This window comes from Cordyceps javanica, chromosome 4 (assembly GCF_051103115.1).
Source record: "Cordyceps javanica chromosome 4, complete sequence".
Classification (NCBI taxonomy): domain Eukaryota; kingdom Fungi; phylum Ascomycota; class Sordariomycetes; order Hypocreales; family Cordycipitaceae; genus Cordyceps; species Cordyceps javanica.
In genome coordinates this window covers 2647107-2667809 of record NC_139298.1, presented here as the reverse complement: position 1 = coordinate 2667809, position 20703 = coordinate 2647107, and the positions used below count along the sequence as shown (strand labels likewise).

Genomic DNA, 20703 nt, shown 5'->3' with positions numbered 1-20703 from the left:
GAAGACCAAAAAAAAAGGAAAAGAAGAAAAATGAAATCAAATACTGTAAATTTACTATGAGTGGAAAAGAACAAGAAAGGGGAAAGAGACGAAAAGAAAATGTGCAAAAAGCACGAGTGAAGAGTTGCGTATAGGGTTTCTCTGGAGGGGCTGTTGGTGGTGGTGAGCCGTTCAAAATGTCTCGGGTTTTGGCACGCAAAAAGGACTTGGCGCATTCGCTTTGTGCGCTGTTCAACAGGGAAGCAAGCCCCCTCCAAGGCAATAAGCAGGAACCGGATTTCGGATGTGAGCTGCTTTTCTCGCAGCCTTGGGCCGGTAGTTTTGAGTTCAGCTGGCAGGCAGGGGGATGGGTGACATGGGGCGGACAACTGTGTAGCCTTGCTTTGTTTCATTTTTGTTCTTCCATTTTCTACGATCTTTTTTTGTTATTTCGAAAGAAGAAAAGACGTTAATTGTAGAGCAAATGACATCTTGGGAGATTTTTTCCCGGGGTCTCGTCTACATGAGAGGGAAGTGTCGTGCGTGTGTGTATATGTCTGCTCGGAACCTGAGCGGAAATTTTAGTGACAAATTCTAGAAGTAATAAAAGAAGAGAAAAAAAGAAGGAGAGCGAAAAGAAACAAAAGGACCACTCGACGGCTCCGCAAATCATCACCACCAGACTGGTTATCTCTTGGACCGGCCGTTTCAGCGGATTGCCATGAAACGTGAGCGATCCGGCGTCGCGGCGGCGGCGGCGGCGACGGCGACGGGAGGAGGAGCGTGGCTGTGGTTGTGGTGGTGATGGATTTGTCGATATCGAATGCCATCCATGTCCGTGCGCCAAAGAGACAAGGTGCCTGCACATGGCCCATGACGTTTTTGCTTGTTGGAGATGTGCAGAAAGAACGGCCATATTTCCACAAGGAATGCCCCCATACGCCGAGGGCATGTATGAATCGATACTACTAGGTAGGTATGAACCCCTTCCCTTCCTTGCCTACCAGTACCTATCAGTAGACTATCACCACCCTGAACCAACCCAGCAAACGGGCAGACGGGCTCGCTTTGACCCTGCGCATGCACCCCTAAACCAGATGGCAGACCTCCTTCCAGTGGGCTTTAGCGGGCTCCTCGAGCTTCCTTCAGCGGGTTCAGCGGGTTTAGTGGGCAAAACCGCCCCAGACCCCTCCCGTGGGACCCCATCACCCATCACCGCACGTGGGGCAGCGTTATCGTTCGGCCAGCTCAGCACCCTCAGTGCCTTCAGCGCCCACAGCGCCTCCCACCCTCGACGCTCCCCCCCCCCCAAAGGGAACCTGCCTGCGCCGCCGCGGCTGCCCGCCCCTCCAAAAGTCTTTGGTACCTTGCTTGCTTCAGGCGGCGTCTTCCCTTTCTGCCATGACAACAACCTCGAAGCCTCTTCTGTTAATCTCTCCGTCCTCCATCTCTCCTTTTCCTTGCTTCAACTCCCATCCCAAAGCCCTACGACTTCCTTTCTCCTGCCCACCAAAGCCGCCAAACTGAGGGGAAACAGTAGAAGCCATTGCCGGTCGACGACCCCTCACAGCCCGTCGCACATCAGCCTCATTCAAAAACTGGCGCGCATCAATTAAGCAACCGGGCCCCTCCACATTCAAAACGGCCGTCAAAACAAATTAAAGAAAAAAGAAAGGACAACTCAAACGACAGGCCCTACCTGACTCACAATTCGGCTGCGAGAGTCCTCACTGGCTGTCACATCTTCACCTTGACCTGCAAACACCTTGGAGCTCTGACCGGAGACGATCGCTCTCGGATGAGTTGCCTAACCGACGGGCGACGACACACCTCTCATCCGACCCGGCTGTCACACCGCTGACAAGGTGCAGCCGTGATCTGAGCTCTGCAGCAACGACGAGACCCCGCCAGACTACATTATTAGCCTTACCTACCCGGCGCTCTCGCCACGACCGCCCTCTTCATCGCCCGCCATGCCGCTCATTAATGGGCAAAAGATGGCCTGGTATGTATCATTTCGACAGAGTCGGCGGCTACTGCACCCACCGGCCCGCCTCGCCTCGACTCTTGTCATGATGACCCGCCCTCTCATGTGCTGACCTCGTCTCAGTGAGCCCTGCATCCGCGGCCATCGATCGACAAAATGTAATCACGCCAATGACCGTCTCATGGTCCCTGTCCGGAAACCGGGTCGGCCTCTCAGCTCATGTCCTCACCCGGCCTCGCGACCCTGCTCTTGTGCCGCCGTCACCGCCGCCATACCCAAGAAGCAGACCTGCCGCTGCGGGCCCTCTTCTACTTCCTCCTCGTCATCCTCACAGCCTGCCGCATTCGACGCAATCAAGAAGGAGCCCGAGTCGAACGGCTCGTCGTTACCGACAAGCCCCACGAGATCAACGCCAAGTGCGCCATTCAGAGTTCAAAAGTCATCGTCGTCAAAGACCGCTGCACGTAAACAGTCTGTCGGTGTTGCTGGTCTCGAGCGCATGGACGCCAACCAGCTCAACATCATACAAGGCTTTGACCCCACCCAACAAGCACCTATCAACGGAACAAACGGCGTGAATGGGCATGGTCCGATGAATGGTCATGCCCCGGTGAACGGAATCAGCCCATATCCGGCCATGGGCATGCCCATGGCTTCTCCTCCTTTTGGCATGCCTGGTATGTATCCGATGATGCAGCAACCCATGGTACAGCCTTATGTCCCACAAGTAAACGGCTCTGCCAATGGCAACAGCGAGTCATCCAACGGCCATCCAGAGTCTGCGTCAGGTAGCTGCTGCGGCGGCGGCAAGCAGGCTTCGCCCATCACGTCTGTTGAAAAGGACGTGGCAAGTGAGAGCAAACCCGAAACATCAGGAAGCTGCTGCTCGTCAAAAACCAACGGTACCAACACCACAGCACAAACGCCCACCGAGACTACGAACGGCCAGCTAAACGGAAACTCCATGCCCATGTACCAGCCTCCTATGGGCATGGCCAACGGCATGTACCCATTCTTTGCCACGCCAAATATCTTTACATATCCGCCTCAGTACGGCTCCTACATGCAACCCCTCCAACCAAAGCAATGGAGACAAGCCATGAGTAACATGCACTTGGCCCCTCAGGTACAACAAGCATACATGTACGGCGCCGCCCAAGCGGCCGTTCCCTACCAGCAGACCGGAGTACCAGACCCCGCGACCTGGACTTCTCACCAGTGCAGCTGCGGCGACTCTTGCCAATGTATCGGATGCGCTGCCCATCCGTACAACGACGCCACGCAAAACTACGTTCGCTCGGCTTGGAACGCAATGTCGCAGGACGTCCAGCCCATACAAAATGGACATGCACGCACCAACGGTACTCATTCGCCTCCAAACGGTACGCATAGCGCCGCCAACGGACACCTGCCACAGACCAACGGCATGACCGTCACTACGCCGACTAGCAAAACGGAGAATGGTGCTGTTTCGCCCACGGCCCCGCAGACGCCATCAGATGCCACATCCGGTCTGGCAGAGGAGCAGGCTCTGTCGGCCAATGACTTTTTCTTCGTCAGCTACCCTTTCCCCGACGGATGCGACGGTGAAATGGCAAGCTGCCAGTGTGGCGATGACTGCCAGTGTATAGGCTGCGCCATCCACAACAACCCCGGCCCTGAGATTGGAAATGAAGGAAGCCAGGGCTGAAAATGGAAATGATTTCTTGTACCAGAATTTGCTTTTCACTCACCGATACCCCGAATCTCTTTTAGCCAAGTCGGCCATGTATCTGCCGCGGAGGCTGCATTGAAAGTCATAAACGCTCTAGCTATGTACATACACACACACCCACTCACCCCACCATGCAGCATGAAGCACGGCGATTTCGATCAAGCTTGTCAACTCTTGTACGAGTGTTATGCCTATCTGTTTCTCGCTCTCTCTTTTTGTCCATCTACTTGCGTGTGAACCAAATCATCTCCTCATTCGTGTCTTCCATGTCCGGCTCCATCGCGATGCCCAACCGCGTGACCCGCCCGCCGCTCTTGTTGTCGTCGAGCGTAAACTCGGCCTTGACGGCCGTCAGGTCCTGGCCGCCCCACGCCTCGCTCTCGGCGATGCGCAGCGTAAAGAGACGTTGGTCTGCGACGTGGTGGAAGACGCCCGTGAAGCCAAAGGAGCGCTCCGACGCGTCCACGAAGAGCTGGCCGTCCTTGCTCTCCAGGAGGAGCTGGTGGTAGCCGGGGTGCTCGTACGTGCCGGCGTACGTCTCGAGGGGTGTCGTCAGAGGCTGCCGCTGTGGCGGCGTCTTTTTCAGCTCGTCCTCGCCCACCTTGGCGCCTTGTCCTTCTTCTTGCTCCTCCTCTTTATCCCCTTCCCCTAGGGATGCGAGAATGGCCGCCGCCAGCGCCGCCTCGCACTTGTCTGGGTCGTCCTCCTCCTCGGCCTCGGCCTCGCTCTTGTCCACCACGGCCTCCCAGTCGGTGCGCGCCTCTCCCGCCGCCGCCGCCGCCGCCGACACGCCGAGCACCTCGTCAACCAGCTCCCGCGCGAGGACCGCGCCGGCGGCGTGCCCGCCCTCGCCGCTGTTGGTGGCGATGACGCAGCCAAAGTCGTGCGCCGGCAGGAACAGCTGCTTGGTGCCGAAGCCCGTGACGCCGCCGCCGTGCTGGACGCGCTGGTGGCCGCGGTAGTAGTCGGACTCGAGGCCCGCGCAGTACAGGCGCGGGGAGGAGTGCGGCAACAGGTCCCGGCCGTCCAGGTCGACGATGGCGCGCGGGCGCAGCAGGCCGTCGCGCACGGCGTCGGTGATTACGGGCGGCGCGCCGTCGCGGCGCAGCAGCAGCGCGCGCACCCACAGGATGTAGTCGCGGACCGAGGTGATGATGGAGCCCGCGCCGTCGGCCTCGGGGCACTCGACCATGGGCACGGGGGCCTGGCGACCCCTACCGTCTTCGCCGCCGCGTACCCATGTGTAGCCCGTGGCCAGGCGCGCCTCCAGGCCCTTGGCGCGCGCGCGCGACGGCTGCAGGCTGGACGAGGTCATGCCCAGGGGCACGAAGAAGTGCGTCTCGAGAAAGTCGGAAAAGGAGAGGCCGCTCGTCTGCTCGACGAGGTGGGCGGCCACCGTGTACATCATGTTGTTGTACATGTACCGGGTGCGCAGCGGCGCGCAGACGGGCAGGTTGCGCAGGTTCCGCGTCACGGAGCGGTGCGTGTCTGGCGTCTTGGACACGGTGCCGAGATAGGACCAGTCATGACTGCAGAGGACGTGTGTGAATTGATGATCATAATGTGAGAAAGAGAGAGAAGAGAAGAGATGAGGTAGAGAGAGTGAGAGAGAGGAGGAGGAGAAGAAGAAGGGACGGGGCTTGGCCCATATGAGCGAGCCGTGTGACGCTCATTGGGAAAAGAAGAATACCGTCCCAAGTTGATAGCTGAAAAAACAAAGAACGTACGTTGGCATGCCTGTCCGATGCGACAGAATATCGTCCACAGTCACCTCCTTGGTCAGCGCCTCGGTCGGCATGACGAAATCCCCCGGGAGCAGCTCGGAGACGACGGCGTCGTAGCGCACCGCGGGGTACCGCTCGTCGTCCTCGACGAGCAGCGCCACCGACGCGGCCGTCATGCTCTTGGACGCCGAGGCAATGTCGAACAGCGTGTCGGGCGTGCACGGCACGGGCGGGTCCAGCCGCGCCAGTCCGAACGCGCGCGCCTCGACACGGCCCCGGTGCGTGATGGCGACGGCGAGTCCGGGGACCCGGTACTTGGCGATGAGGGCCTCGGCGCGGTCCCGGAAGGTGTCGGAGAGAAAGTAGTCCATCTTTTTTTTCACGGGGTCGAGGGCAAGGGATCAAAAAAAAAATACGAGGAAAAAGTGGAAGGGAGATTAGAAAAAGAGATTGAAAGGCAAAAGGGGGCGTTGTATATTATATCTGTCACTCTCATCTACGAGAATATGGGTGGTAGATCTGGCAAGACAGCACCCCTCTCCGCGCTAACTAGGTAGTTTGCTGGCTGAGTTGCCGGAAAGACTGCGCAGTGGCGGGGTACGATGCCAACGAGGCTCGGCTTGGTGACTCACAGACTTGCCTATTAGTAATGTATTTCGGGAACACAAGGAAGAGGAAACAAGAAGAACGTGTTTGAATAGCGGCTGTCGAATGCGGAAGTTGTCTCTTTCGAGCGCATGACTGGAACGGACAAACGTACTTGGTGGATTGGACACAAGCAGTGGCAGATGCCATGATGGGCCGCGTGGAAGCTGGCTATCGTTTATATTACACTGTAACAAGGGAGGCTGGGCTGGGTAATATCCCGATATCGATGAGAGCGGATCAACTACATTTCTGGCTATTGTTTATATCACGCTCTTACCAGGGGGGCTGGGCTGGGCAATGCCCCGGTATTGATGAGAGCAGATCAACTACATGTCTGCGCTATAAGTCAAACCAACCAAGTAAGCTCGTCTGAGGCAGGCATACACAAGGAGGGAGCCCATCGGCAGGGATCTCGGACATCAGATCTCAGGCGCTCATCAGCTCGACTCATAGTCACCAGGAAGCCGTCGAAGCGAGCAGATGTTCTGCTTGTGCGGTGCCAAGTTGTGAAAAAAAAAAAACCTATTCCGTACTCACCTGTGATATCCTTTCGGCATTCCAGCCTGACTTGCGGTCTTTTTGACCCTGCCTGGCCTCGGGAAGGAAATCATCTCATCAATCCGGCTGCTCCTTGTTCCAGATGCCGACAGGACATTTTGTTTGTTCTTTCAATTTGCGAACAGTAAAGGCTCTATGCGGCGGCACTCACAGGACAAATAGAGAAAGAAGAGCAATGCGCGGATCGGAGCGAGCAAACAAGTCAAGCAAGATATGGGAAGACAGCAGAGGCAAAAAGCTCCAAAGAAGACAGGATATAAGTAAGATGTAATTAAAATAGAGGAAGAATAGGTGGCCGCCCGACATTTTATGCATGACACACGGCTTGTCAAGATCGCTAGCTAATGTTTCTGTTGGAGCAGAGTATTGGGTCGCGGCCGGTGGTGGGTTAGGGCCCATTTACTGCGATCTGTATACCTAAATTCCAGAAGAATTGATAATCACATTTGATTCAGATTATCGATATTAATGCTGTCGTTTGATATGCAAGACCCAACTTTGTGGCAAACCCGATTACTGGTGCAGCAATCCATTGCAGGCTTCGCCTGTGCATCTTGATAGAGTGGGGCGGAAGCTCAATTTCAGCTCGAAGCAACAACCACTGAGCCATCATCTCACTGAATATTCATCGACAAGCCACACCCCGTGGCCGTCTACAAAGCTTTTCATCATTTCCATCAGTAAAATAAAGTGATTTTCATAGCGGCCACGCACACACCATCATGTCCGACATCTACGATGAGCGTTCGCGCAACAGCCGTCAAACCGACGACTCGCATCGCCATCGCGACAGACGATCCCGTTCACCGCATCACAAGAGACGGCGATTGGACGACGCTGACCATGGGGAGAAAAGTACAAGAGAGAACAGGCGTGATGAAAACACGTCGTCACGGCGGCACCGCTCGCCACACAGGGACCGCCAGCATCGCCACCGCAGAGAACGCGACTCAACAACAACAACAGCAACCGCGCCGGTGGCGCTACCTTTTGATGCGCGGCCGCTGACTCGCAGCGATCTGCACGAGTTTGGGCCCTTGCTCGCTCATTATTTGGATCTACAGAAGCAGAAATACATTGACGACATGGATGACCGCGAGGTCAGGGGCCGCTGGAAGAGCTTTGTCGGAAAATGGAATAGGGGCGAGCTCGCAGAGGGCTGGTACGACCCCGACATGTTTCAGAGGATCCTGGCGGCGGCGGCAGAGGAAGAGCCGGAGCCGGAGCCGAGCAGTCGTCATGAGCCGGAGAGACAGGACAGGGGCAGATACTCGCCCGCGGGAGAACAGCGGCCCGGCGATGACGGCAATGCCGATGCCCACGATTCGGACGACTCGGACTACGGGCCCACCCTGCCTCTGCCCTCCTCTCGAGGCGGCGGCAGCAGGCGCAGCATGGGCGTCGGCATACCGTCCAGGGACGACCTCGCCCTGCGCGACGAGGCGCGCGCCGACGAGCGGGACGCCGCCCGCGCGGACCTGCGCGCGGAGCGGCGCGCGGAGCGCAAAAGGCAGCAGGAGCGGCTGGAGGAGCTCGCGCCGCGCGCCGAGGCGGGGACCCGCGAGCGCCGGCTGGAGAAGCGGCGCGAGGTCAACGACAAGATGCGGCGGTTCCGCGAGGGCGGCAGCCCCGGGCCGGCGGCCGCGCACGACGGCGAGCTCATGGGCGGCGGCGGCGACGACCTGGCGGAGATGAGGCGGCGCAAGGCCGAGGAGCAGCGGCGCAAGTCGGAGCGCGAGATCCGCCGCGAGGAGCTGCAGCGCGCCAAGCAGCAGGAGATGGAGGACAGGCGCCGCCGATGGCAGGAGCGCGAGCAGGGCACCATGACCATGCTGCAGGAGCTGGCCAGGCAGCGCTTCGGACCCGGCAGCTGAGCGCCGCCCATGGGGTGTCTTCTTTCAAGGCGAAAACGTATAAGCTACAACTAGGGCTCAGGTTGTTTTTTCTCTTTGCCAAAGGAAATGAAAGTTGATATATAGAGTATAAATACCAGATATATGATGAATATTCTCGATAGCACAAACTATTCCTGCTCAATTTTCCTACTGTTACTTCTTCATCGTTCTGTCAGTGACCCAAGCTGCAACGATCCATGATAACGGCATTTCTCGCTTTTGTGTATGTCAGATTTAGTTCAGTCCCAGCTGCGACTTCCACCAAGCCATGTCTTCCCTAGTAAGCTTGACCAAGTCTTCCAAGCCAGCGAGCACTGCATTCTTCTGAGAAGGTGACAGTGAAATACTCCTTTGGGAGCGGATGCTCTCGATCAAACTTGGCGCGTCATTTGCAATCAGAAAGAAAACGAAAAGACTTGGTGAAAATGACTTGAATCGACTAGGAGAGAGGAACACATCTTTTTTATATTCAGGGCTGTTAGCTACTCTCATTTCGGATTTGTAAGGTCACACATAATGAATATAATGAACCCCTCAACCGGCCAACGCGCAGCCATTTCTGGTGCATTCTGGGCGCTAAATCGACGTCTCTCAGTGGCCGCCACACTCGGATACGGATACATATCACTGTATCAGTAAGTTACACAACTTCCACATCCCTGAATGTACTTGGGTACTTCCTGGCGTGCCTGACTCCCGGCCGTGAACAGACAGCAAACAGGTTACAACCACAAAACGAACGCACCCCTCTCCTTTCACCAAGATTGCAGGTCGCAAAAGAAAAAAAAATTCACACCTCGCATTGCCGCCGATGGCTGAAACAAGAGTGCAAATTCTGTCTGATCTCCATCTCGAATCCCCTGATGGATATGACATCTTTCATGTCGAGCCGAACGCGCCGTACCTGGCCTTGCTCGGCGACATTGGCTACGTCAAGGACGATGGCTTCTTCTGTTTTCTCCGCCGTCAGCTCGAGGTTTTCCGTGTTGTCTTTCTGGTTCTAGGAAACCACGAGCCATATTACAGTAGCTGGCCTGGAGCCAAGGCGAGAGTCGAGGCGTTTCGGATGGGGCTTCCCCAGCCCGACCGATTTGTTCTTCTCGATCGAACCCGTTACGACCTGTCTCCTACAGTCACTGTCCTGGGATGCACACTGTTCTCGCACGTGGCACCCGAGAATCAAGACCGTGTCAGTATGGGATTGAACGATTTCTACCTTATTGATGAATGGACAGTTCAGTCGCACCGGGAAGCGCACCGTTCTGATGTCGACTGGCTTAATGCTGAAGTCGAGTGCATATCGCGCTTGGAACCCCACCGTGAGGTGCTGGTGCTCACCCATTACTGCCCACTGACGAATGAAGATGTGACTGATCCCCAACACCAAGGCAGCGCGATTTCATCTGGTTTCATGACGGACCTGTCCACTGAGCTGTGCTGGAAAGCGCCTGTTGTGAAGGTTTGGGCGTTTGGACACACCCATTTCAACTGCGACTTCCAAAATAAGAATGGAAAACGTGTCTTGTCAAATCAGAGAGGGTATTACTCTTCACAGGCTGCTGGTTTTGATGTCTCAAAGGTTATTGAGATTTAGGCAAGCTATCCCAAGGGCATATCCCGACATAGCTATGAAACGTTCAAAACAGTAAATTGAGGACGCCAAACTCCATAAATGACTTGAAAATTGACCAAGATTCTCCTTTGATATCATTATTCATTTGAAATTACAAATTCTGATCATTCGGCAGACGACCGCTCGAAAGCAAGTTGGAGCGGAGCTCATCCAAAAGCGGCCACATGGAAGCTCCAGCTACTTTCACGGCGCAATAAAACTTTCTAAACTCATTTCCCAGATCTTGAACGCTAAAATGATCCGTATCATCAACATACTCGACTATATAAGTCAGCAAGACCATCCAGTAAGACTCGTAGGTAGTGTCGTAATCGCGGCACATGAGGAGCAGCAAGCTCTCACAGAATTTTGCAATGGCTGGAACCCGCACAGCGGAATATTCTGACAACATTCGCCCTAGGGCCCTGCCCGGAGCGGCTGAAGGAAGTGAGGGGTCCGAAGCACTCAGGATACTGGCGGCGTTTTCCGACGTAGGAGAGTCGAGATCTGTGAGCTCCCAGAGGGTGTCGGATTTTTGGTACAAGGATAGCACAAACACACCACTCAGGTGAAAATGCTCCACAGCAGGTCGAGCCCGAAAACGATATCGGCCATCGCAGTTTGACTTATTTGCGCAGGGAGTAAGATTGGCCTGAGCAAGAGCAGTTGAAGCTGCCGTTATTCGATCATCGGGCACAATAAAGGCCACATCCTGTTACTAGGTCAGCGCTGCGTTAGGTTTCGAAGGAGGGCGTCAAACGAACTTCAACGATGGTTGGCACACCATAAATCCTCAGCAAATAATTGCCCCAAAGAACATTTGGTACACCGGCCGAGTTCAGTATTTGACATATTCTCGCCACAGACTTGCCATCCAGCGACATCTTGCCCGCGATGCCATCCATGACTGCAAGGGAGGAAATGTCGATGAGGTATATGATGAACTGGGTAGATCACGTCCGCACTCGGCGTATAAGTACTTGGTAAAGGGATATCACGTGAACTTGACAGAGCGCTTTGTGTTGGGCGCTCTCGGCATGTGTAACAGGTGACTTCAGCCGTTTTCGAGTGGGAGGAAATCACAGCTAAATAATATTCTGCATCACCTTCACTTGGCAGGCTCTAGATTAATAGGTTGCCCAAACTCAGTCACCGAATCTTTCGGATACAAAGCACAGCTGCTCGCAATTGCACTCTACATCACAACCTCTCGTTATAGAGATTAGGTTGATCAAGTAAGATGGATGACCTCCACATGGATAAACGGCCGGCTCCGGCATGATATCTGGTACATTTCGGTTAGGCGGTGTTATTAGCCTCTTTCTGACCAGAAATATAGATTGAGAAGGAACTCGACCAGAGGCCGGGTATGACTGGCACAGCGCTCGATATGAGAAAGCAGTACAGGGGTTCAGCGATTCACTTGGTTCACTGCATCCGAAGCCCGAGGTGGGGGGATGTCGGTAGGACACTCCAAGAGACCATTAGCCACCAAATCAGGAATGACGAGCTGGATCTAAAGAGAATTGCAGAAGATGTGACCGTCTCGGAGGATATCAAAAAGTTCGAGTTTATACGGCAGCTCGGACTACCGAAAACCAGCAACAGACGCTCCCCGTCGGAGTGTATTTCCACGGCGGTGGATGGTGCTGCGGTGACCTCGATTGCGAAGACAAACTTCTGCCGCATGTTGGCCTCTACGTATCCAACGATCATAGTTTCGGTGGCATACAGACTTGCCCGGAGCATAAGTCGCCTGCTCAAGTTCATGATGCGGTAGATACCTGGACTTGGGTAATGATTTATCACGCAGACTCCCCGCCTTTTTGACTACTGACACTGTGCAGGCTTTCCAAAATACGGCTTCAATTGGCGGAGATTGTAGCAAGTTCTTTACTATTGGCCAGAGTGCGGGTGGTGCGCTTGCGTTCATCGTACCCAATGAACTTCTTGTGCTTGATCGCGGACACTAGCATCTCGTCGCAAGATCACAAGTGGCTGCACCGGCCTTTCTTCATCAACGGGAGAGTTCAAAAGCCAAGGAACTGAGTGTAGTCAGCCCGGTAGTAACTAGTGTGCGAAATCTCCAAGGTGACATTTCATTGATTTCTTTTGAGATATTCCCCAAGTAACGGAAGCTTTAGTACCAGCTCGGGAAACTGTCACTTTCAGCTACGCACTTTGCCTTGTAGATAAACGTTTAAAAACCGCCCAGTTGCTCCGGTAAGGAGTTTTTTTTTATGCTTTTTTTTTCAAAAAAAAAAGGACTCTAACGAGGTTTTGATCATTTATTTCTCAATCAATCAGTTATCAGAAGAGGGTCTATCGGAGGTGAATTGCTACACCCAAAGATAGCGACCACATTTTCGCGTCGTCAGCCTCGAAGCCCGGCTGCGACTCGACCCGACCAGTCTCTACAGCCTGCGAGATAGCCTAGTTGCGATTTTCTTCACTTGAATAGCAATCATAGGCTGGGATTCAATGGATTGTTTGGACCTCGTGTACCGTGGACAATGGGACACATGCAACCACAGGCTCCACACAGGCCACTAAGCATCAAGACCTGAGGACTTGGGGCGCAAAAAAAAAAAACCTTTCTGAACAATCTTCAAGACTTGGCTTCGGCTACCGATATATTACTCTGCAGCAAGGCTGAAACAAATCAAGAAGCAATAAATCGTGGCCGCTGCATGACCCATATTGCGTGAGGGGTAATCTCTACAAAGTACGTGTATAGTGTGGACTTGACCAAATAAAGACACACCACCACCAGGTCGAGAACCACGGCAAAAGTCTCGTCGCGAATCGTTGTTGCAGCTTTTTATCCGGCCTGGCCTTGGTTTGCGGATCGTTCCGGTATCCAAGAAAGCTATACGAGCAAAGTACGGCTAGCTTCGTTGCATTGAAGTGCCTTTTGTGTTCGCCTCAGGTGTGTGGCTTGCACTGTTTCCCCAGCTTTCGACCGTGACATCACACGTCACACTCTGCGCCGCTGGTAGGCTGATATCGGCATTTGATATCGCAGCAAGAAGGGGGCTCGATATATCCTGACTGTGGAGCTTGAGGGATCCGAAAGATACGAATCAGGAGAGGATTGGCATCGCGCACGATATTTACAGGATTTTTACACACAAAAAGTGAGCCAAAGAAGAAATACATCACAGCAATGGACGAGGACGAAAACTATGGTGCGGTGGGCTTCATGGAGGAGCCCGAGGACTACTATCCTCCCACGCCGCCGCCCACGCAGCAGGTGTACACGATGAAGAGCGGCAAGGACATCACGCTGAACCTGGTGGGCGCCAGCCCGACCGAGGCGCACCACCTGTGGAACGGGGCCAAGATTGTGTCGGACTACTTTGAGGCGCGGCCGGAGCGGGTGCGCGGCAAGACGGTGCTGGAGCTCGGGGCGGCGTCGGGCCTCCCGTCGCTGGTGGCGGGCATTCTGGGGGCGGCCAAGGTGGTCATGACGGACTTTCCGGACCCGGACCTCGTCGCCAACATGCAGAAGAACATTGACGCGTGCGACGAGACGGTCGAGCCGCGGGGCCGGATCGCCGACGCCGTGGACGCGGCGGGCTTTGTCTGGGGCGGCGACGTGGCGCCCCTGCTGGCGCGGCTGCCGCCGCCAGAGGGTGGCAAGGACGGCGAGGACGGGAGGACGACAGGAACCGGGGAGCATCAGCAGCATCAGCAGCAGCAGCAGCAGCAGCAGCAGCCGCGGCGGTTCGACGTGCTGATCCTGGCGGACCTGCTGTTCCGGCACAACGAGCACGGGATGCTGGTCAAGACGATCCGGGAGGCCATGGCGACGACGGCCGGGGCCGTGGCGTACGTCTTCTTCACGTCGTACCGGCCGTGGAAGCGCGACCTGGACATGAAGTTCTTTGACGTGGCGCGCGAGGCCGGCCTGGAGGTGACGCGCGTCGAGGAGAGGAAGCTGGACCGGCCGCTCTTTGACAACGACCCGGGCGACCTGGACGTGCAGAAGACGGTGAATGGGTTCGAGCTGCGTTGGCCCGCGGCGTAGGCGACGGATCTTGGGGTCTGGAAAGAGACCAGGCAGCGAGAAACTAGAGAGAGTGTGAGAGAGAGAGTGATAGAGACGGGGGCAAAAGGAGAAGGCGTTTTTTTCTGAATTTTCTTTTTTTTTAAAAAAAATTCTTTTTGGCTGTCGGACCAAAGGATGATGGGAAATAGAGTATCAAAGGCCAAAGAGAAGCGGTGACTGGGAAGACAATCATTGGAGTACAATACTAGACTTGGATGAACGGGGCTTGAACACTTGACACATTTGATTATACGATTGGCGTCGAGAGGTATCAGCTCATGTATGGATGGTAGCATCGCCTAGAAGATTTGCTACGATGGAGTCAACGAGGTTGGATAATAGAAACACATTTTCATGACGGAATACGTATTGACTACATGAACCGATCATCGGTATAGGCTGACAGCAAGACAATTAACCGGATCGACGGCAAGGGAGGGAGGCCGAGCAGGCAGGGCCGGCAGGCAGGCAGGCGGGCAGGGACGGAGGGAGGAGGGAGGAGGGAGAATGGAGGAGTCACTAGCGGTGATGCTGTGCGACCCGGATGATAACCTGCAAAGAGACAGCGGCTGATTCGGTTCGGCAAGGGCACCCGTGAGTATTCAGGGTATTGTTGGTGGTGTCGGTCGACCCCGCGGCTGGCCGGCGGGCGGGGCGGGAGGAGGAGAGACGGGCTTGCGGGTGTGTGGGGAACTTTGGGTTTCTGCGAGTAACGTGTCATCGGCCGCGGGGTTGGTCTGGAGTTATCTGGAGAGTTGGAAAATATTTGATTAGTGCGGTAGAAGCTGCTCCGGCCACACGGAGACATGGCCGGGGTGAAGCTGGGGGTGGCGACGATGATGATGATGATGATGGGGTTACTTGGGCGACTGGGAAAAAAGTTGCGACCTCGTCTGTCTCTAGAGGCGGTTGATGCCACGGGATTTGGAACAAGAGCTGATAATGGGGATTATTCAGTCACCATCTACGTTCGAACAGAGAGTTTCTACTGAGTAGTTGAGTTGCGATGGGGGGCGTGTAAGAGTGTATAGCCGCGGGTCTCCGTGGTGCGACGGGTGGGTGACCTTGTAACTACCTGCCCAGCAGGATTGTGTGTCTCGTGCCCATTTACACTTTTCTGCTTTGATCGGGTAAAAGGGAAAAAAGGAATCCTTTTGACCACACGGAACTGCGTGTGCAAAGCTCCAATTAATTACCCACTGGACCATCTGATAAAACCCGAGCAAATGAGCAGCCTTGCCGGATCGTATTACGTACAACGGTTCCGGCATGCTACGTGAGAGGACCTCAACGCTGTGCGATGACAAGGTTGCAAGATTTTATGCCATGTAGGCTTTGCCGTGATAATTTCCTTGCTCTTTTCCACATGATAACTGTTGCTTTCTACCTTTTTTTTTCTTTTTTTTCCCTTCTTCCCCTTGTCTTGACTCGACACTGATACAGGTACCAACTCGTCTCCGGCGCATGCCGAAGGCCAATACGGAGTACGGAGTACCAGATAGGTAATTACAGCGCATTACAGGGGTCCGCTGGGGCTGCCCCAAACGTTGCAGCAACCCCGCTATATTTCAAGCCCTGTAGCTTCCTATACTACCTACTATAGTACCTCTAAAGCAGTACCTTCTTCCTACCTACGTCAGGTACCTCAGTCTAGATTACTTGGTTATGCTGATAGCCACTTTACATCACCCGTTGTCTGCTTGGTTGCTCCAAATCTTCCCCGCATCACCCGGAAATTTATATTCTTCACCATCCACCTTCCCCAGTCTTGGCCTTTTTGTTTTTGTTTCTTCTCCTACTTCCTTTGTTCTGTATTAATAACATCCCTTTCCCGTCTCGCCTCTTTGGCCTCTGCATACAACGATCCTAATATACACCCCTTCCTCAAACTTAACACCAACACCAACACCAAACTCCCACCACCACCACCACCACCACCACACTCTCTTTACACCACACATCATGCCCGCTCAAAAGACCTCGTCCTACCTCGCCGACCTCGAGCGCGACGGTTTCGTCGTCGTCAAGTCCATCGTCTCCCCCGAGAAGCTCCAGAGCCTCCGCGACGCCGCCACCAAGGTCGAGGCCATGGCCCGCAAGGGCGAGTGGCCGCACATCCGCACCGTCGGCAAGCAGTTCCCCCCGTGGCAGTGGGAGCCCGAGAAGGGCATCTGGGGCGTCCAGCACATGATGAACCCGGACCTCCCCGGCCACGAGACCTTCACCGAGCTCTACTTCTCCGACGAGGTCCTCTCCATCGTCAAGGAGCTCCTCCAGTGCGACGACGACCAGCTCGTCATGGAGCTCTTCAACATGCTCGTCCGCCCCGACGGCGACTTTGAGCTGCGCTGGCACCGCGACGACATCCCCGCCGAGGCCACCCCGGAGGAGGAGATGGAGCGCCTCGGCCGCCCCGGCTTCCACGCCCAGTACAACTTTGCCCTCTGGGAGGACGAGTCCCTCGTCCTCGTCCCGGGTTCCCACGCCCGCGCCCGCACCGACGCCGAGCGCGCCGCCGGCCCCTTTGAGCCCGTCCTGCCCGACCAGCTCGTCGTCAAGCTCGAGGCCGGCGACATTGCCTTCTACAACAACAACATCCTCCACCGCGGCGTCTACGACTCCAAAAAGGACCGCGTCACCCTCCACGGCTCCGTCGGCCATTCGGGCGGCAGCAAGCTCCGCGCTCGCAACGTCCTCCAGCACGGCATCGGCAAGTGGGTCGATCAGGTCGACTTTTCCAAGCTCAACCCTCACGATCGCGAGCGCGCCGAGGCCATGCGTGCCCGTCTTGTCAAGCTGGGCTCCGATGCTGGCGATGTCGGCTACTCTCTGCAGGGCTAGAGGAACCGACCAAACAGTACAAAGACCAACAGACACCAAGTTTGCAAAGAAGAAAAAAACCCCAAGAAACGTAATCTGAACGACAAGAGCTTAACGAACTAGTAAATATTATCAAGTTGAGAATCAAATAGCCATGCCAGTCAGCCGGCGTGGACATGTTATGTTGTACAATGAGAAATGAGAATTTTGCGAGTAGCTGCAGTCTTGGCAGTTTCAATTGGAAGATTATTACCTCAATTGGATTAACCAATGACTGAACCATGTATCAAATCAATTGAAGTATCCATGAAATTCAGAATATCCACTCATGACCACTGGAGTATGTTGCACATTTCAGAGGTTTTCATACCATCAATCATAATTGATACCCATGACATCCCGATTACATTCGATTACATTTCCAGCCCTGGACCTCGCCTTTGCTCCAAACTCTAGCTGTACTGGCCCTGCATCTTCACGGGCATCTGCTGCTGCCGCACGGCGCGCGCCCTCTGCCGTTCCGCCGCCATGCTCAGCACGATCAACACGCACGCGAGCACCGGCCCAATCTGCTCAAAAATCACCTGCAGCACCGGAAACGCCTCCACCGTCGTGCGGTAGCCCGGCAGCCAGTACGGCGGCATGGGCACGAAGTCGGCGGACCGGTCCGTGTCGGGAAAATACGCCAGCCAGTCGTCCCACAGCTGCGTGTCGGTGATGATGCGCCAGTTGTGCAGGATCCAGCGCGCCGAGACGATGACGCGAAAGAGGCTCGAAAGCAGCAGACCGCCGACGGCGATGGCTAGAAAACTCTGAAGCACGAAGAAAAAAATAACGCCGTTAGCCCTCTGCTAGAAGAATAGATAGTGACATATATATATATATATATATATATATATAGTATAAGAAAAATGGAGGTACATACTCTGCGTCTGGGTAGCTCGGCCTTACCCTGCCGGCGCCAGGTCACGACGTGTAAGCCGCCGATGGCGAGGACAACCACCAGCGCCATAACGTCGGCGGCAATGCCAATCTTGATCTGCGTGTCCCTGTCACGGAAGCCGCTCGAGCCCGGCGGTGTGTACATGAGCCACGCGCGGAAGCGCGTCGCCCAGTCGCGCGACCAAGTCGACGGCCGGCGCACGTAGCCCGGCTGGTCCGTGAAGCGGCCGACCATGCCGCGGGTCCACAGCACGCCAAAGTCGCGGTCGCCGAGGACGTAGGGCCCGCTGCCGCTCGCCTCCCAGTCCTTGACGGCCAGGTCCGAGAGCAAAAAGTCGTACACAACGTACGCTACGTTGAGCGCGGCCAGCACCAACAGGCCGGGCAGCCCCGCCGCCGCGGCGAGCACGCGGCCGGGCCGCACGGCGCGGAGCAGCGCCGCCAGGACGGCCGGCCACCCCAGACGCTGCAGCAGCACGACGACGGACGACTCGAAGCGGTACCCGTGCGGGACCCAGTTGTCCGGGACGACGAGCCCCCAGCGCACGCACTGGAAGACGCACCCGGCCAGGAAGAGGAGCGCCGCCAGGAGCGCGAGCTTGGCCACGGGCCGCCGGTTGACGAAGCAGGCGACGAGGAGCGCCGCCGCCAGGATGGCGTTGACGACGAGCATCCCGTACACGCTGCCGGTCGTGTACAGGTGGTAAAACTGCGCGGCCATCGGGTCGTCGCAGCCGGAGCAGGACGAGCCGCTGCCGCCGGAGCTGCTGGAGGAGCCGCCGCCAATGTGGACGCCGCCTCCGCGTCTGGGTGCCATGGTTGGTTGTTGGTGACTTGCTTCTGCTTTGGTTGTAGTCTTTAAATGGAAAGGGCCTGTCTCTTTTTTCCCTCTTTTGTCTGCGCCAAGGGGTTCGTCACGACCGCGGATTGAGTAGCTGGAAAGATCTGCTTGCGGAAGCAATGATCAGAGACAAGGCTCGTGCCGTCGTGTGTCTTTTGACGACATGTTTCTCAGAACAACCAAGGGCATTCCCTGGGCTTTATTAAGGGTACTGATAGCCCACACCGACAGACAAACCCATGGCATCAAGCAGATTAGGCTGACAGGGTGTTCAGCTGTGCGGTGCCTTGCCTTGGCCCAGCTGGGGGAGAACATGAACGCCGCGCGAGGCCAAGCAAGGGCTTTTCAGCCGCACAACAACTTGGAAGATCGGCGCGCGCCAAGGGTGTGTGTGGGTGGGTGGGATGTATGACAATGCGCAATTTTCGAATCTATGCGGTATGAAATTTGGTAGCCGATACTACATGATGGATACTTTTCAAGGAAATCTTGTGTGGTTATACAGTTTCTCCTTTTGTTCAAACATGAAGAATCCAAGGTCTTGCTGCAGCTCGCTGCAACCTCATGATCGGTACCCCGGCATCGTATCTCGCATAGCTTACCCTCCGGCACTAGCACGGACTTGTGGCGGACAGGGCTGAAAACGAGCTGAAGCCTAACCCAATCGAAGCCTTGTTTTAGGTGTGGAACAGCAACGTACGATAAACTTTGTAGACAGGGTTTGCGGTTCAGGCTTTGGGTCACAGATGTGAGCGGGGGGTGTCGTGGTGCAAGTTGCTGTTGGTTGCCTCTATTACGTAGTTACGTTGTGCCACCAAGCAGGTATCCAACCGACATATCAAGTGAGAACTCAAGCCAACTGCGGCTTTGAATCTCCAGTTTACGGGCGAATGACTTCGTTCTGGCAAAACAGAAGGCAGACTGGACTAAAGCTACCTATGCCTACGGAATACAGAAAAACTGAGTTGCTTCGACACAGCACGTCGCCTCCGCCAGCAATGCTGCCACGTGGAGGAATACTGAGAACTCTCTCTAGCCACGAGAAAACGTCAACATGATAAAAGGCAATAGATCATTGAAAACCAGGAGAGGAATTGTTTGTATTATGTTTGTATGCGAGGAGCTGTCGAGGGTATCAGAGAATGCGCAAGGCGCCGGCCGGCCGAGTGATTCATGCATTGCCCGCCATATCGCGGAGAATAAACTGCTGTTTTATAAACACTGGATGTTATTTTTTATGCTTCGAGATGATCAAGTGTATCCCTCCAAAAGTACCCCATTATATCAATCAATGCACTGGATCATGCAGGAACGTCCGCACAGTCGCCACTGGCAGCGTCTATCTCCTCGGAAAACAATCGGCGAAGACCAAAAAAGTTCTCACACCATGCCCCTCTCGAGCAAAGAATATCTACCACATCATTGTGGGACTGCCTAGCCGCGATCTGCAGGGCTGTCCCTCCACACAGGGCCGCAGATTCCATTTCAGCACCACGGTCCAGGAGCAGCTTCACGACATCCAACTTTCCCCGGCACGCTGCAACCCACAAGGGGGTTTGCCCTTCTTCATCTGCATTCTCAGCATCAGCTCCATGGTCTAAAAGTACCTTCACAACACGTCTGTGTCCTTCGAACGCTGCAAACCACAAAGGGGTTCTTCCATCTTCATCTGCATTCTCAGCATCAGCTCCATAGTCTAAAAGTACCTGCACAACACGTCTGTGTCCTTTGAACGCTGCAATCCACAAAGGGGTTCTTCCATCTTCATCTGCATTCTCAGCACCAGCTCCATGGTCTAAAAGTACCTCCACAACACGTCTGTGTCCTTTAAATGCCGCAGCACCAAGAGGGGTGCGATCGTTTTCATCTGCAGCCTTGGCATCCGCGCCATGTGTTAGGAGCCGTTGCACAATAAGTTCGTGGCCTGAACGC

At 55.2% G+C, this 20703-nt stretch overlaps 8 protein-coding genes across 8 annotated transcripts; 5 read left to right on the top strand and 3 right to left on the bottom strand.

The window, feature by feature from the left end:
- Positions 1-1952: 1952 nt before the first annotated feature.
- V2A60_006696 (copper fist DNA-binding domain-containing protein) lies at positions 1953-3656 on the top strand (the record flags this gene model as incomplete). Its single annotated transcript, XM_083257988.1, has 2 exons — positions 1953-1984; positions 2090-3656. 2 exons carry the CDS (start codon positions 1953-1955, stop codon positions 3654-3656), a joined length of 1599 nt encoding a protein of 532 aa, XP_083114114.1.
- Positions 3657-3903: 247 nt separating this feature from the next.
- On the bottom strand, positions 3904-5775 carry V2A60_006695 (uncharacterized protein; the record flags this gene model as incomplete). The annotated part of the gene is made up of 2 exons (XM_083257987.1): positions 3904-5209; positions 5408-5775. The coding sequence occupies 2 exons, from the start codon at positions 5773-5775 to the stop codon at positions 3904-3906; spliced, it is 1674 nt and encodes a 557-aa protein (XP_083114113.1).
- Positions 5776-7332: 1557 nt separating this feature from the next.
- Positions 7333-8484, top strand: V2A60_006694 (uncharacterized protein; the record flags this gene model as incomplete). Its single annotated transcript, XM_083257986.1, has 1 exon — positions 7333-8484. One exon carries the CDS (start codon positions 7333-7335, stop codon positions 8482-8484), a length of 1152 nt encoding a protein of 383 aa, XP_083114112.1.
- An 832-nt stretch (positions 8485-9316) lies between these two features.
- V2A60_006693 (uncharacterized protein) lies at positions 9317-10099 on the top strand (the record flags this gene model as incomplete). The annotated part of the gene is made up of 1 exon (XM_083257985.1): positions 9317-10099. The coding sequence occupies one exon, from the start codon at positions 9317-9319 to the stop codon at positions 10097-10099; it is 783 nt and encodes a 260-aa protein (XP_083114111.1).
- A 130-nt stretch (positions 10100-10229) lies between these two features.
- On the bottom strand, positions 10230-11022 carry V2A60_006692 (uncharacterized protein; the record flags this gene model as incomplete). The annotated part of the gene is made up of 2 exons (XM_083257984.1): positions 10230-10829; positions 10882-11022. 2 exons carry the CDS (start codon positions 11020-11022, stop codon positions 10230-10232), a joined length of 741 nt encoding a protein of 246 aa, XP_083114110.1.
- A 2261-nt stretch (positions 11023-13283) lies between these two features.
- Positions 13284-14147, top strand: V2A60_006691 (uncharacterized protein; the record flags this gene model as incomplete). The annotated part of the gene is made up of 1 exon (XM_083257983.1): positions 13284-14147. The coding sequence occupies one exon, from the start codon at positions 13284-13286 to the stop codon at positions 14145-14147; it is 864 nt and encodes a 287-aa protein (XP_083114109.1).
- A 1983-nt stretch (positions 14148-16130) lies between these two features.
- Positions 16131-17009, top strand: V2A60_006690 (uncharacterized protein; the record flags this gene model as incomplete). Its single annotated transcript, XM_083257982.1, has 1 exon — positions 16131-17009. The coding sequence occupies one exon, from the start codon at positions 16131-16133 to the stop codon at positions 17007-17009; it is 879 nt and encodes a 292-aa protein (XP_083114108.1).
- Positions 17010-17440: 431 nt separating this feature from the next.
- Positions 17441-18747, bottom strand: V2A60_006689 (uncharacterized protein; the record flags this gene model as incomplete). Its single annotated transcript, XM_083257981.1, has 2 exons — positions 17441-17800; positions 17914-18747. 2 exons carry the CDS (start codon positions 18745-18747, stop codon positions 17441-17443), a joined length of 1194 nt encoding a protein of 397 aa, XP_083114107.1.
- Between the last annotated feature and the right edge of the window lie 1956 nt (positions 18748-20703).